The sequence below is a fragment of the Desmodus rotundus genome, chromosome 7, assembly GCF_022682495.2.
Source record: "Desmodus rotundus isolate HL8 chromosome 7, HLdesRot8A.1, whole genome shotgun sequence".
Classification (NCBI taxonomy): domain Eukaryota; kingdom Metazoa; phylum Chordata; class Mammalia; order Chiroptera; family Phyllostomidae; genus Desmodus; species Desmodus rotundus.
In genome coordinates, this window is record NC_071393.1 from 12,306,604 (window position 1) to 12,320,918 (window position 14,315).

Sequence of the window (14,315 nt, forward strand, 5' to 3'; positions counted from 1 at the left end):
GAACTTATAGGTACATTTACAGAACCCTAGAACTGGAAGGGCCCTTGGAGGTCAACAATTTACAGGTGCAATTTACAGAGGGAGAAACTGAGGCCTGGAGCAGGGAAGTGACTTGCCCAGGATCTTGCAGTGGGTCCGTGTTGGAGACCCAGGTCTCCCCCTCCCAGCCCAGATGTCTTCCCACGCAATGTCACCACCTCCATTTCAGGAAAAGAGCCACCCAGGGGGGCCTCAGTGTGAGGGGGAGAGCTGAGGGTCCTTAGACCCCACACCCTCTTGCCTGGGCCCTCTGTCGCCCATCCAGGGTCTCTAAGTCTGGCCAAGTTCACCAGCTTGGCCCCCAGCCCTCTGGCCTGCGTGGTCTGGATGGTGTGAAAGGGACTGACCAGGGCACCCCTGGGAAGGGGAAGGACACCCAGGGGCCTGCAGGGGGTGGCCTGGCCTACCTTGGACCTGTGTCTGGTACACAATGAAGTAGCTGGGGGTCCCGCAGCTCTCGAACTCTTCCGCGCTGCACTTCTGGGCACAGAGCTGTTCATCCTCCCTGTCGTGGAGGGGGAATCGCGTGGTGGGGAACCCACAGTGGCAGGCGGTGCCCGCGAGCGCTGCCAGCGGGTACTCCTGGGGATGGACGGGGAGAGGAAGAGAAAGAGGAAGAACACCACTCAGTCCCTGGACGGCCAGACAGACCGTGGATGTAGCGGAGCAGTTGTATTCCCTTCCCTGTCGCTCTTCCCAACCTGAGGGTCCTCAAACTTCACCAGTGAACCCAGCTTTTACCATGTGGCCCCATCTCCATACCTCCGGCATTACTGTATTCTTCCCGTTTCACTGAGGTGTAACTGGCAATAAAAACTTGTGTATATTTACGGTGTACGACTTGATGTCTTGATAAATGTAAACATGGCGAATTCACCACCACGATCACGCTCATTAACATACACGCACCCTGCAGACTGACCGCTTCCCTTTCTGTTTCCCTGTACGGTATTCACTGACTTGTGTGCTTGTGCCCTCTAAGTCAACTCGCCTTTTGGGACTTCCCTCTCCGAGGAAACTGTGTCACGCCCACAAGGAGTGCTTAGGGACAAGTAGCACCTCCGTGGTTCCCAATGTACACACGCAAACACTATAGACACACAGCAGTGTAATTCAATTCTAACCAGGGCACTCTGCCTGCCAAGACCGGGCCCCGCGTCAGCTCCTTTCTTCCTGCGAAAGGGAGATTAGTTGCGGGTAGAGAGGTGTTAAAGACACTTTGGCGCTGAGATGAGCTTTCCGCTGGAAGACTTGAAAGAAACTGGGAAGCAAATGCCTTTCTCACGGTGTATGACCCCCCACGGTCAATGCCCCCGGTCTGACAGCGAGACGAGACCCACGCCTTGGGCAGAGCTGTCTGAAACCATTCTTTCAGGCTAACGAGGAGACTGGGACCTTCGTGCACCGCAGTCTCTGTTGGGAGAGAGGCTCCTAACTGCTTTATTTGTTCTGTGGGACAGCTAAGTGGCAGCAGGACGGGCCTGAGATCTGGAGGGCAGGGGACTGTCTGCCTCTATCCAAGACCCACAGCCCTGAATTTTCCCCCAGAAGCTGCTCCGGGAATAATCTGGTAACAAGCCAAGGTCACCCCTCCATGGCTGGGCCCCGGGAGTTTTGCCAGCATTGGTTTAGTGTCCTTTTTAGCAGGTATTAAATATGAACTGTAGCTCCTAGCTGAAGAGGAGACAGAGAGAGAGAGAGAGAGGAGGTGGGTCAGCTCGGGCCCTGACAGAGGACGTTTTCTAACTGCTGCAACATACCGGAGCCTCCAGTGACTCTAAACCTCAGACCCTCCACCTTGGGCACAAGCAGCCCTGCCCCCCCCCCCCACATTCAGTGGACTGACCGCTCCACTTCTCTCTTGGGCCCCTAAGGAGACCAGAGAAAGCTGGAAGAGGGGGCTTTGTAGAGAGGCCTTCCTGTCTGCCCACAGCCCCTCCAGTCCCGCATGCAGTAGGACCTTTCAATTCTTTGTTACACCGGTTTGCCCTGCGACCTCACTGTCTCACGTGTGTTCATCCCCCACCTCCAGCTGACCTGTAGGGTCCTCCAGGGCCCTCGGGGATGGAGGGATGCCCAGCTGGGGGGATGCCGTGGTGGATGGTGAGGAATTCCTGCCCGAGAGAGCGAGCTGGACCTCACGATGGTCAAACCTTTAATCTCATGAACTTCGCCCCCACCATCCAGGGCGCCTCTTAGGAGCAGAGCAAGTGCACAGGGAATGCTTGGTGGCCTCATGTCACCTGGCTGCCCTTGAATGGCTCTTGGAGCCCCTCTCTGGGGTGTCTGGGGTAGCTCAGGAATTAAGAGCATGGATTTGGAGTCGGTCCCAGGAGTAGGTCCCAGCTCTGCCACGTGCTGGTGCTGTGAGCTTAGGCGAGTGACTTCACCTGTCTGAGCCTTGGTGTTGCCATCTGCGACATGGGGATGAACACCCCCAACCCCTAGTCTTGTTGGGACAGGAGAACAGTGACCCATGGGGCAGAGGGTGGACCGAGAAGGTGCTCAGTGTGCAGCAGCCTCCGCGATGCCATGGCCTCTCCATCTTCCCAAGCAGCTTTGGGGGGTGGGGGCCTCCAAGACAGCGACTCAGAGCAGGTGGGGGCATTCAGGAGTTGGGGTGTGGGTTCAGCACCCAGGAGGGGCCACAGGCAGACCCCCAGCAAATGCCAGCATCCCGAGGATAGAGGCCGAATCTTGTTGACTCTGCATCCCAGCACTGAGTGTGGGGTCTGTGACAAAGTAGGTTCTCCTTAAATACTCACTGAGTGAGTGAATGAAATGGGCCGTTGTGTGGTGGTGCGGGGGGGGGGGGGGGGGGGGGGAGGGGAGGCTCTCCTTTAGACTCTTGTGTAAGAGTCTAAAGGACTCTTTAGCTCATTGTGAGAGAGGAAGGGAGCGCCTCAGACCTTGCGGCCAGTGATGTGCCTTGTTCTGTGCTGGGAATTAGGGGATGGGGCACAAGATGTTTAAGGCCCCGCCCCTACCCCTGTGGAGTTCACCATCTGGCTAGGGAGGAAGACTGCACAGTTGGCCATCAGGGACCTTAGGCTGAGAAAGACCCCACAGATCATCCAGGCTCTCTAATGCTCAAAGTTCTGGGTGCCATGCCTGCCCTGCTCAGCTTGCACACCTCCAGTGATGGGGACCTCATTTCCTCAGAGGGCGAGAAACAACCCTGAGGAACTCCTACCCCTCGGATCTGCGGGAGATGGGTATGCCCCTCTCCCATGTCATGGATCTCAGCCATGACCTCCCTGTCCAGCCAGGCACCCTGTTCCTCCAGCCATTCCACACTGCCGCCCCGGAGTCCCCGTCTCACCTTCTCTGTGCAGAAGTCCACGCACTTGTCCACGGACATGTTCGGCATGGCGGCCGTCACGGGCAAGGCCAGGGAGAGGTTGTCAGGCCTGCGGAAGCAGCCTCGGAAGACTGCGCTTCCATCTGGAGGGCCAGAGGGAGAGGGCGTCGTCAGACCGAGGCTGGGAGAACCACTTTCTGCCGGAAGCACTTTACGCTCAAGCCCAGAGAAGGCAAGAGTCTTGCCCAAGGTCACACAGTGAATGAAATGGAGGCGAATGAGCTGGCTGAGTCAACGTTCTCTTCCATCCTGGCATGTCTGCCATGTATGGCTTCCTCATTCTCCTTGACCCCAAGGCCCTATTCAGGAGGTGAAAGATGCCTGGAGGACTGATGTGATCTCATCAGGAGAGAGTGGAGCACCTGACAATGGAGGGAAGCCCAGGCCGGGCCTGCCCCTCCTCACAGTCCCAGGGTGGCCCTCTGCTCCCCTCATCCTGGGCTTTAGGGGGCACCCTCTGGGCCTTGGGAGTCTCTGCCCACCCAGGGCTGAGCACCTGCAGGCTCCCAGGGACTGAGATTTGGGAGGAACCCCCTTTGAAATAACCCAATCTGGAAATATCCCAATTGGTTGACTTTATGGAGATTTCCTCCAAAGAGGTGGGTGGGTCTCGCGAAGAGAATGGAGGAAACGGAGGTTTCCCAGAGAAGAAGGGTTTCTGCGTCTGGACTACAGCATCCACTCCTGCCTGTGTGGCCAGCCCGCTGACCGGCCCTACAGCTTTTGGACCCGCCAGCCCCCCAGGTGTGTGAGCCAGCTCCTTGAATAAATGTACACCTCTCTACTATCTCTCCCTCTGTCTGCCTGTCCTTCTGTCCAATGTCCTTCTGGTTCTGTTTCTCTGGAAAACCCCTGGCTGGCAAGAGTAGGATTACAGGTGATTTTCATTCCCATCGTTTCGTAAAGCTTTTCGTTTTCTACAGTGAGTATGTATTTTTTAATGTAATAAAGACAAACTGAAACAAAGTGGCCCCTGTCGAATTTATGGAAAGGCTCATGAGGCCCATTTGAAATGGGCTCAGATGTTCTCAGATCTGAGTTGCACGTACCTTTCCAGAAGCACAGCTTTCGCATGAAACAAAGGGCGCTGTCGGCGGAGTGTGCGTCAAAGCCAGGAGCGTGTTTATTGAACACCTACTATGTGTGGTCCACTCTGCTGACACCGTAACAGACATCACTGACCTTCCTGAAAACTCTGCAAGGTCTGTAGTCAACTCTCATTTTACAGATCAGAGAAGCAGGGCTTCTAGAGGGGACGTTATGTGACAAACCTGAGTCCCTGCCATTTGCAGAAAACTCGCTGAACAAAATGTTAACCCTTGGAAAAAAGTGCAGCGAGTTGCAAAACCATCTATACTGCGTCTGGGTGCCTGTCTAGTGTGAAACACGTTCTTAGCATGTGCATATACCTTATATGGGTGTGCAGAGTAAAGGATAAGGGATTTCTAAGAAATTACTGCCCTGGGCAGAAGGATGGTGGAGGAGGAGAGAGAGTTTAGGAAGGATAATTTTAAATTCCAGCTGTCAAAGGCGCCCTAGCAATTATTCCTACCACCTGGCCCCTAGTAGCCTGAAGTTGTTCATTGTGGAGGCCAATCTAGCAAAGACATCTGGGACTGGGTTAAGTGGCTGATTTTCAGAACATGCCGGGGGCTTCACGCATCCAGCACTATCTCCTCCACTTCCCCCACGTCTGGCTCCAGGCTGGTGAGAGGCAGCGGGGGTGGTGGAGGTGGTGTCGGCTGGAGTGGTCAGGGTGTGGCTGACTCAGTTTCCCGCATATGAATGGCAGGGAGTGGGGGTTAGACTACGCAGTGATTCTCTTCCGTACAGGACAGCCCTCCATTCTCCCCCAGAGGAGGGACTGTCACACCCCAAATGCCACTTGTGCCCCAGAGGGGACACGGGACAGTCTCTGGTCTCACAGCCTGGGGTGCTCAGAGGGGGGCTCTGCACGTTTATTGGTCACTCCAAGGAGCAGTCACCCCGAGAATCAGTCACCCCGAGGAAGAGGTAATGCTGCTCAGAGAGGGCGCCATACAAAGTGAGGGCGGGCGGTGGGAAGCCCGAAGCAGCGCTGGTGAACCTTGACTAAGCCCAAAGTCTCAGCTGGATGCGACGGTGGCCCCTGGGTAATGCGACGCTGGCCTGCTCTCCGAAGACCGGTGGCCAGCAGACATGCGCTCTGGTCCCTCCCTGGCTCCTCATCCCTGGAACGCAGTGTCTTTCCCTCCAAGTGTCCACAGTGGCAGCTCCACCCTTCCTCACATTTCAACCCTGGGCACGTTTCCTCTGCTTTTGGAGCCTGGGTGTTCTCATCTCTAAAATAGGGCCATGAATACTGGATGGTCACTCAGAGATGGACGTGAGTGGGCCTTGGGAGCTGTGAGCACAGCGGAAGGGCAGGCAAAGGTCTGTGACTCTGTCTCCTGGCCTGCTGCCTTCAGACTTCAAGGAAAAGGAAGGGGAGGAGGAAGTGAGTCCCTACTCCAGCCTCTCCCCAGGGGATTTTTCTCCTGCCTGCCTGCACAGCAGGGACAGAGGACAGCAGGTGGGGAGGAAGGAAGACTCTTAAGCCCAGATCTGCTGTGCGTGGTCCCCCTTCAGCATTTAAGCATCTGCTAAGGAGTCCCTGACTCTCCCAGTTTAGAGAGGAGGTCTGAGCTGAGTGTTGTGAATACCAAATAAGGTGAGGTTTTCAGAAGTCTTAAAGGGCCAGAGAGGGGGGAATCAGGTGCTATAGCTGTTGAGTATCTCTTTGGTCGAGGTGTGTGCTAGGGCTGGTGTGGGGCAGGGAACAGGTTAGGGAAGCTGGTTCCAGGAGCAGTTAACCTGTTGGCTGTGGGGTTTTCCTACAGTCCTGACCATTTCTGCTGTCAGGAGGAAACCGCCTGATAACGGAGGGCTTCATGGTATCCGGCAGAAAGGTTGGACTCCCAGGGATCGGGGGAGCACAGTGAAGGCCACTTCTCTCTGCAGGTCACCCTCCGTTATGGCTTGGTGGTCAGGACGCTGAGTATATGCATGGTGGCCAAGACACCTAATCCTCCTTCTACCCTCGCTTCCTCCACCTGTAGAGTGGGTCCCCTGGTTCTCCCCAGCAGCGTGAGAGGCCTCCCCTTCTCTCATGGTGGCCAACAAAGGAGAAGCAGCCAGCCTGGATCCCTTGACCTTCCTCACTAACACTCTCTGTGATAGAAAGAATGTTGAACTTCCACTGCAGTGAGCAGATGCCTTCCTGTTGGCAAAAGCTCTGCGGCCCAGTGGAAAGGACATTGGTTTTAAATTCAGACAGGCCCTGGGTGAGCCACTTACTCAGCTCTGTGTCCCTGGCAGGTGTCTTCACTTCCTGAGCCTTGGTTTCCTCATCTGTAAATGGGGATCATCATATCTACCCTGCAGAGTTGGGCTGGAAGTACAGCCCTCGGACCCAGCCAGGACTCAGTCAGCACCTCTTCCTGTTTCTTTCTCCATGGCTTGCTCATGATGTGTGGAGAGCGGCCAGCTCCTACGTAGCAGATGCCAGCAGTGCCCCAGCAACATGCCCCTGGCACTCATCATGCCTGTGTAGGCTGACAGTGACCTGCAGCACACACCCAGGACCCGGCCTTAGGGCCTGTAGGGAGTCGATCACCCTGGAAGCCACCCTCAGCTGGTGATGGCAAAGAGAAGATAACTACTGCAGTCTTCTGCTCCCCCAGAGAGATGCCTCTGCAGCACAGTCTCCACTGTCTGCCAGGGTTTCCCAGTGGGACGAAGCTTCAGATGTCTTTAGTAGTGACCTTGAATTGGCTCCTTCCCTTCCCTGTCTCACTTCCCCACTTCCCCTCTCCCCTACGGGTGCATCCTGGGGTCACCTCACAAGCAAACCAAGGTCCACATCCTTATCTCTAAGGCAACCCAACTGACAATATCTTGGGTCTTGGAGCCTTTTTTAATCCACGAGGGAAGTCCTGCACAGAAGTCGGGGCCACTGTTCTTCACAGCCCCCAGTCTGTCCGGCTGTGCAGTACGCAGCCCGTGGGCAATAATGGCGGCCCTGGGTAGTGTCTTCCTACTGACCAACACCCACTAAAGAGTGACAGCAATGGTTACAATAGCAGCTGTTCACCGCGTGTCATTTGTGCCAAGCGTGCTCCACATACCGTACCTCAGCTAGTCCTCACCGCAGCCTACCCTGGATTGCAAGCAGAGACCCTGAGATGTAACAGGGCTCATTCACTTTTCCGGGTCGCACAGCTACTGAGGAACAGAGTTGGGATTTGACCCCAATCTTGTAGGACATCACATCCCAGTTTCCCACCTCTCTGCTCTTCTGCAGGGGGCCTGCCCAATTCTGACATGCTTGAGCTCCAGAGATTCCATGCTGGCTGCCCAGATTTCCCAGAAACCCTCTGCCCCCCCCACCCCCCAGGAGGGGTCCAGGGATCACAGAAGCCCATGCCCCACATTCTGACAATGTCACCGCTTCATTGCCAGGCTAGCTGGGACGGTGCGTGACCTCAGCAGCTTGGGTTTTTTATTAGCAAGAGGCGAACAGAGCAACTGTTTATCAACTCTCTTTGCTGGGGGCAGATGAAGAACAGCCCAGAATCAGCTGCAAATGTCTCTGAAGTCCTATCATCTCTTTGTTCTGGGGCTTCAAAAAAAAAAAAGAAGTAAATGTCATCAGGCATTGGCTTAAAGGCAGGTGTGGAAGAGTTCTCCTTGGTGTGAAAGAGGCCACCACCGCCCAGGTAATTAGGCCAAGCTCAACTGCATTAAAGATGTCGGTGAGGAGGAACGGCAGTGAGCTGGGAGCTGCTAGCAGCTACCTATAATCAGGGAGATCCTGAATTACACAAAGAGCCCGTCTGAGGAGAATTCAAATCAGCCATTTTTAGGCACCACCAAAGGCTCCTGTGGGCTTGTGGGAATTCAAATAGCTTGAATTGGGTGCTGCTCAGAGTGAGTTGAGGGGTTTTCATTTTAGGAAGAAGGGGGGGGTCACAGCTACTCCATAACAGGCACTGCGCTGGCCGCTTTCTCGACTGTACCTCACTGGGTGGTCACAGTGATCTCTAAAGGTCAGAATTGTCCCCATTTTATAGATGAGGCATTTGAGGCTCAAAGAGAATACATGGCGTGGCCAAAGGCGACACAGCAGGTGAGTGAGAGAGCTGATACAGAAGCAATGCCTGATGTCAAGTTGCTCCCACAGCCTTCTTGGGTTTTGCTTAGAGGAGAACAGCTGACCAATTCTCCCCCCATCGTGAGGGAAAAGGAGAAAAAAACTTCTAGAACTTCTAGTTGTCATCTCCTTGGTTCTACACAGCATAATTCATGAAGGCCCATGTGAATTATAAAATTCGGGAGTCCCAGACATACATCAAGGGCAAGGAGAGGCCTCCAGGCCTTGCAAAGGAGGAGCTAGACTTGGTCTATCCATCAAAATGTGACTTTCCATGGTCATCAGAGGCTCTCCTCAGCAGCAGTGGTTAGCATGGAGTATCAGTGAGCATAAATCTCAAGCACTGAACAAAATTCCCCTTCTAACTTTGGAAGACAAAAAAAAAAAAAAACCCCTGCCAGAACTAACAATGGTACACAAAATCCACTACGTGAATTGTGAACCATAAGCTAAGGATCTTTTTCTTTCCACGATAGTGTAAGCTTCCTAATTCTTTCACCAAGATAGAAAAGAAAAACAAAACGAAATAAAAGGAGAAAGGGCTGGGCCCTGGGAGAGGCTGGTCTGTAGTCCTGGGGGTCTTAGGCTGCCCCAAGGATGGTCAGCACCATGGACAGCCACCCCACGGGCCTGACAGGTCTGTGTTCTGCGTAGTTCCAACGAACCTTGCAACCCAAGTCTTGCAAGAATCTTTCAGGTAAATGATATTTCTTGCAACATCCTATAAAGCCATAATGTTCTCAAATCACCAGCAGGCCTCTGCCCCCGGGAGGAGAGCTACACTGGCGGACACATTTAGCAAACTGCTGTGAAAAATGTAATCCAACCAAGAAGGAAGTCCATTTCTCGGTGCCTTTGTAACGAGGGCAGAGTCCATGTGCACGAGAGTCTGTGTGGAGGCAGAGCAGCGGGGTGCCTGCAGACAGTTGTGCCGCTGGCCTTTTCATTCTCTCGCTACTGTAGGAGCACTCCAGCCCCACCCCACGGGAGAGGGCTGTCCCCCACCCACCCACCCGAGTGGTGCTTGGGAGACACCAAGGGTTCCTTTGCATCCTCACAGACATGAAGATTTCTGTGCCGCTGCTCAGGGATGCATGATCACAATACAGGGTTAAGACCAACGAATGGCCCTACGAATGGAATCTGGTTTCCCTCCTACCTGCGTCTGCTTGTTCCTTTGACTGACAGACTACAAGCTGGTACCATGTGCTAGTGACTCGGAAGCCTCCCTCTCTCATTTATCTGTGTATAAATCAGACCCCAGGAACAGGAAGCCAGGGGTCAGAGCAAACACATTGGAGATTCTGTATTGTTTAGAGCCGGGAAACAAGGCAGAGGAGAAATCAGGGCTCAGGGGGAAAAAGGAGTTAAGCTGGAGCTAAGAAATTCCCACACACGGACAACAGCGTGGTAATGGTGGGGACAAGGGGTGGGTGGGGATGGAGGAGGGGATGGGGTGATAAATGGTGATGGGGAAAAGTAAATAAATAAATAGATTTGTTTTAGAAAAGAAATTCTCGCAAAAGAGAATCCAATGCAAAAGGCCCAGGTGTCTACAGCCCTGTTGTGAGTGAGCTCCCCGACTAGAAGTCAGAGACCAGGGTTCCAGCCCACACTCGGTCCCTAAGAGGCCCCGTGGCCTCCGAAAAATCATGCCTGCCCATCACTTCCTGCAATCACCGCTAGGCTTTGCACGCTCTATTTTCTTTGCCTAGATCTGTGTCCTACCTCCTGGCAACTTGTCTGGAGTCTGGATACCCTCCTCCTCTTCACCAGGCAAAATCTTATGTGTCTTTTGAGGCCCTAATCAAACAGCCATCCTCTGGGAGCCTTCCCCAAGGAGGCTCAATTTAGCCACTTCTGCTCTCTGGGCCTCAGTTTCCAAAACTGTGAAATGGGACATCCCCAAGGAAGGTGCTTCCAACATGACACTCAACACCTGATCTTTGCTGACCCTGGGCTTTTGCTCACGGCTAGAATGCATGGCTCCTTCCTTCCACCTCGACACCTCCTTAGCGTAAGGTACAGCTCAAATGTTGCTCCCTTGCCTCCTGCAGAGCGTGTCCCCGCAACCCCCTGTACATACCCTCCCTTCTTCAACAGAGCCCAGTGGTCTTGGGCCTTTCTCTCCACTACACGTCTTAGGGGCTGCTCACCAGCAACCACCTGGGTCTTTGCGTGTCGACGTATTTCAGCTTATTGAAAACTCTTGGATGCTCAGTGAGCATGTTATTATTGCAGGTGATCTTAGTAGTTCAGCCAATCTGAACGCTAACCAGAAGGACATCTGGCTAATATCTGGCGAGGGGCACACACAGCCCCAGTCTTGTTATCTGGCTCAGCTTCATCCACTAGGACATTTTAGTGGCAGCAGCTTTCCCTCTGAATACCCGCAAAGCCAAGGCCATCTCTTCAGATGGTCAAGGTCACCATCAAAACAACATACATATTGGCATAAAGAGTCCAGTGATGAGGATGATAAATCTGCCATCAAATTAAAATCTCGTTACACGAATGGCCAAACCAGGAACTCGCTGCGTGAACATTCTCCAGCTTGGATTTACATGCCACCTCTGCCAGCTGGGCTTTCAGACCCGTGGGGAAGTGGGCAGGGCATCCCTTTGCAGAAATCAGCCCCTTAGCAAACTGGCAGCATGCTTGACCCTACTGCAGAGCAAAGCTCGAACGTGGCTTCAGAAACGTGGCACCTGAAAACCAGAACACATTATCGAGCACACCAACGACGAAGCTTTATAAAGAACGGCATTCACATGGAAGAGACCTCTCTCTGCGTGCAGGCAGATGTGAAGTTCTGCCAAGTCCAAGCCTTCCTTCCAGGATGGACTTGTCAACTCCACTGGGGTCTGAGGCCTTATTATTGATTAAACTGTGGTCCCTGGACCAGCAGCCTAGCATCACCTGGGAGCTCCTTAAAAATGCAGACCTGCTGGATCAGAATCCGCATTTTCACAAGATCCCTGTAGGGTTCGCCGGCAACCTTCAAGTGTGGGAAGTGCTGGCCCCAGGGCTCGAGACGGGTTGTGGACTCCTGTGCATCTCCTCACGGCATCAGAGGGGTAACCAGGAGGACCCTCCAACGCTCTTTTTATAGTTCTGAAGGTCACCTTTAATTAGACTGTGGCCTTGGGCAGGTTTACTTAAATTCATTAAGCCCCAGTTTCCTCACTGGAAAATTTGGGAGGGTAACATCCCCGCCTGAAAAGGCTGTAGGGAAGGTAAATGAGGTGGATCCTGCAGTGGGCTTAGCATCAAAGACATAGGCTCTGGGGTTGGTTTAAATTCTCTGCTGTTTATGTGACATTGAACCTCAGTTTCCTCATCTGTGAGATGGGAGTAGGTGGCTAACAGTGCGTATTTCCAGCATCGGTGTGCTAGTTAGGTACACTATCCTATATAAGGCTCTTAGAAAAGCCGCGTTGTTTGCTCTCGCCATTGTTACTGTCATCGTCATCACTGTTAGAGACCATCTGCTTTCAGAGAATCAGGAGGGATGGGCCAAGCTCAGGCTCTAGCTCGGTTCGTTAAGGAGGAAGATGGGTGCAGATGAGGGGTGCCGTGGTCCAGGAGGCAGTTCGGGGCAGGAGAGAAGAGGGCAGGTGGAAACATTCCAAGTAGCTGGAGCAAAAGGCTCTGCATGGGGTGGGGTGGGAGGCGAGTCTGAGGCAGGAATGTGGCAGCCTTGGAGGGCACCCAAGGGCACGGGAGCGAGGGGGGACCCATGGAAGGTGCAGGGCAGACATGCAGGTAGGTAGGCGAGGGCCAAGGAAGAGGCCGCAGAGAGGGGCAGGGGCCAACTCACGTACACCTGCGGGCCGACTCCTGGGCCAGCTGCAGCCGGTAGACGGAGAGGCGGTTGGCGCCGCCGCACAGGCTGCCGCGCTCGCCCTTGCACTCCATGTCACACTCGGCCTCGCTCACGTTGGCCGCCTGGATCTTGTGGCCGCAGTAGCACTCGGCGCCGAACTCCAGCCCAGCGTACAGGTAACCCCTGGGGGAGACTGCTGTGAGGCCACAGCAGCTGCCACCATGGAGACCTCGGGGACAGGGATACTCACCCAGTGTGGGGACCTGGGGGACAGGAGGGCTCCGGGGACCATGACCACCAGCCTGCCTTCATCCCTGCCCGATGTCTTACACTGCCATACACCTATGCACCTACGCTCACAGGCACGCCACGTCCATATTGACACCCACCTGAATACATTTTCAGCACAAGGCACACCACACACACCTACACACACACCCCTCACATCCTGGGGCCCACTGCCCCACCCCACTCTCTTGCTCCTCCCTGTCTACAGCAATGTGTCAAATATATGGCAAAGTCCAGCCCTTTGATTCCAGGGAACATCCCCCAGGAATGATGCTCTACATCCCTTGGGAGGAGCTGGAGTGAGAGGAGGAGGCAGGGACTCACGCATCCCTTTGGAAGATGGCAAAACTGAAGTCGCTTATCCAGCCAAGTGAAAAATTCCTTCTCCTAAAACAAAAAAATCCAGGCACTACAAGGGTTTCAACTTTTTATTTTCATAATCATGGAATCTTTTCCTAAAAAGGGCTCTTAGTGGTCACCCATTCTGTAAACAGAGGAAAAGGGCATCGCTGGCTCTGGCTGCAGGGGGCAGGATGGGGGGAAGGGCATAGGATGAGCCCCGTTCCTCTGTGTCACCCACGGTGGCCTCCGAGGCTTTCTCCAGAACCTCGAGGGCTCCTCGGGGAGCAGCGGGCAGAGCACTGGTCACGTAAGGTGGAACCGATGGGAACTGCCAGCTCACGCCCTCACTCTGAACGTCAGGGGGCCGGCTGGAGAGCGACCCTCCCAGACTCACACCTCCATACGCCCCCGATCTGTTCACTCTGATCTCACTGCTGTCGCTTTTGCCGGAAGGACCTCTCAAAAATTAGGTCTCACCTCTCCACTGCCCATAGCCCCCCCAGTGGCTTCCACTGCACTTGGAAACATCTCGATGACTTAGCTTGGCCTAGAGACCCTCCTGTGGTGGTTTTTGAAATGGGCTGCCACATCTGGGTCCCATTTCCCGAGGATCTAATTTAATTGGTCCAGGTGGGACCTGCACAGCAAGAGTTTGTGGAGTTTCCTAGGTGATCCTGGCCAGCGGCTCAGTTGGTTAGAGCATCATCCCATACACCACAGGGCTGCAGATTCAGTTCCCAGTCAGTGCACATACCTAGGTGTGGGTTCGATCCCTGGTTGGGGTGTATAGAAGAGGCAACTGATCAATGTTGCTCTCTCACATTGGTGTTTCTCTCTCTTTCTCTCTCCCCCTTACTTTTTAAAAAAGCAATTAAAAAATTTCCTCCGATGAGGATTAAAAATTTTTTTAAAAAATAAGAAAGTTTCCTGCCCTGGCTGGTGTGGCTCAGTGGATTGAGCACCAGCCTACAAACCAAACCAAAAAATAATAAAGTTTCCTAGGTGAGGCTTCTGGTCAAGATGGCGGCACAGGTAAATGTGGTACTTGCATCCTTCCACAATCCCATCAAAATTATGGCTCAACTAGAGGACCACCATCCTTGAGAACCCCCTGAAATCTAGCTGAAGAGAAGCCCTGTAACTAAGGGTATAAAGAAGAAGCCACATCAGGGCCGGTAGGAGGGGTGGAGATGTGGAACCGGCTGGTCCCACACCCACATGTGGTGGGTAAAAATTGGGAGGGATATCTCAGCTGCAGAGGTTCCCCTGAGGAGCAAGGGTCCCATCCT

At 53.9% G+C, this 14,315-nt stretch overlaps 1 protein-coding gene across 2 annotated transcripts in view; it reads right to left on the minus strand.

The window, feature by feature from the left end:
- WSCD2 (WSC domain containing 2) overlaps window positions 1–14,315 on the minus strand; it is a 94,536-nt gene that overhangs the window by 19,516 nt on the left and 60,705 nt on the right. For both annotated transcript variants that reach the window (XM_024567137.4, XM_053928952.1), the window contains exons 4-6: window positions 12,395–12,579; window positions 3,362–3,483; window positions 447–621 (exon numbers count right to left, since the gene is read on the minus strand). In XM_024567137.4, the coding sequence (XP_024422905.2) occupies window positions 447–621; window positions 3,362–3,483; window positions 12,395–12,579 (482 nt within the window). The remainder of the gene's footprint in view (window positions 1–446; window positions 622–3,361; window positions 3,484–12,394; window positions 12,580–14,315) is intronic.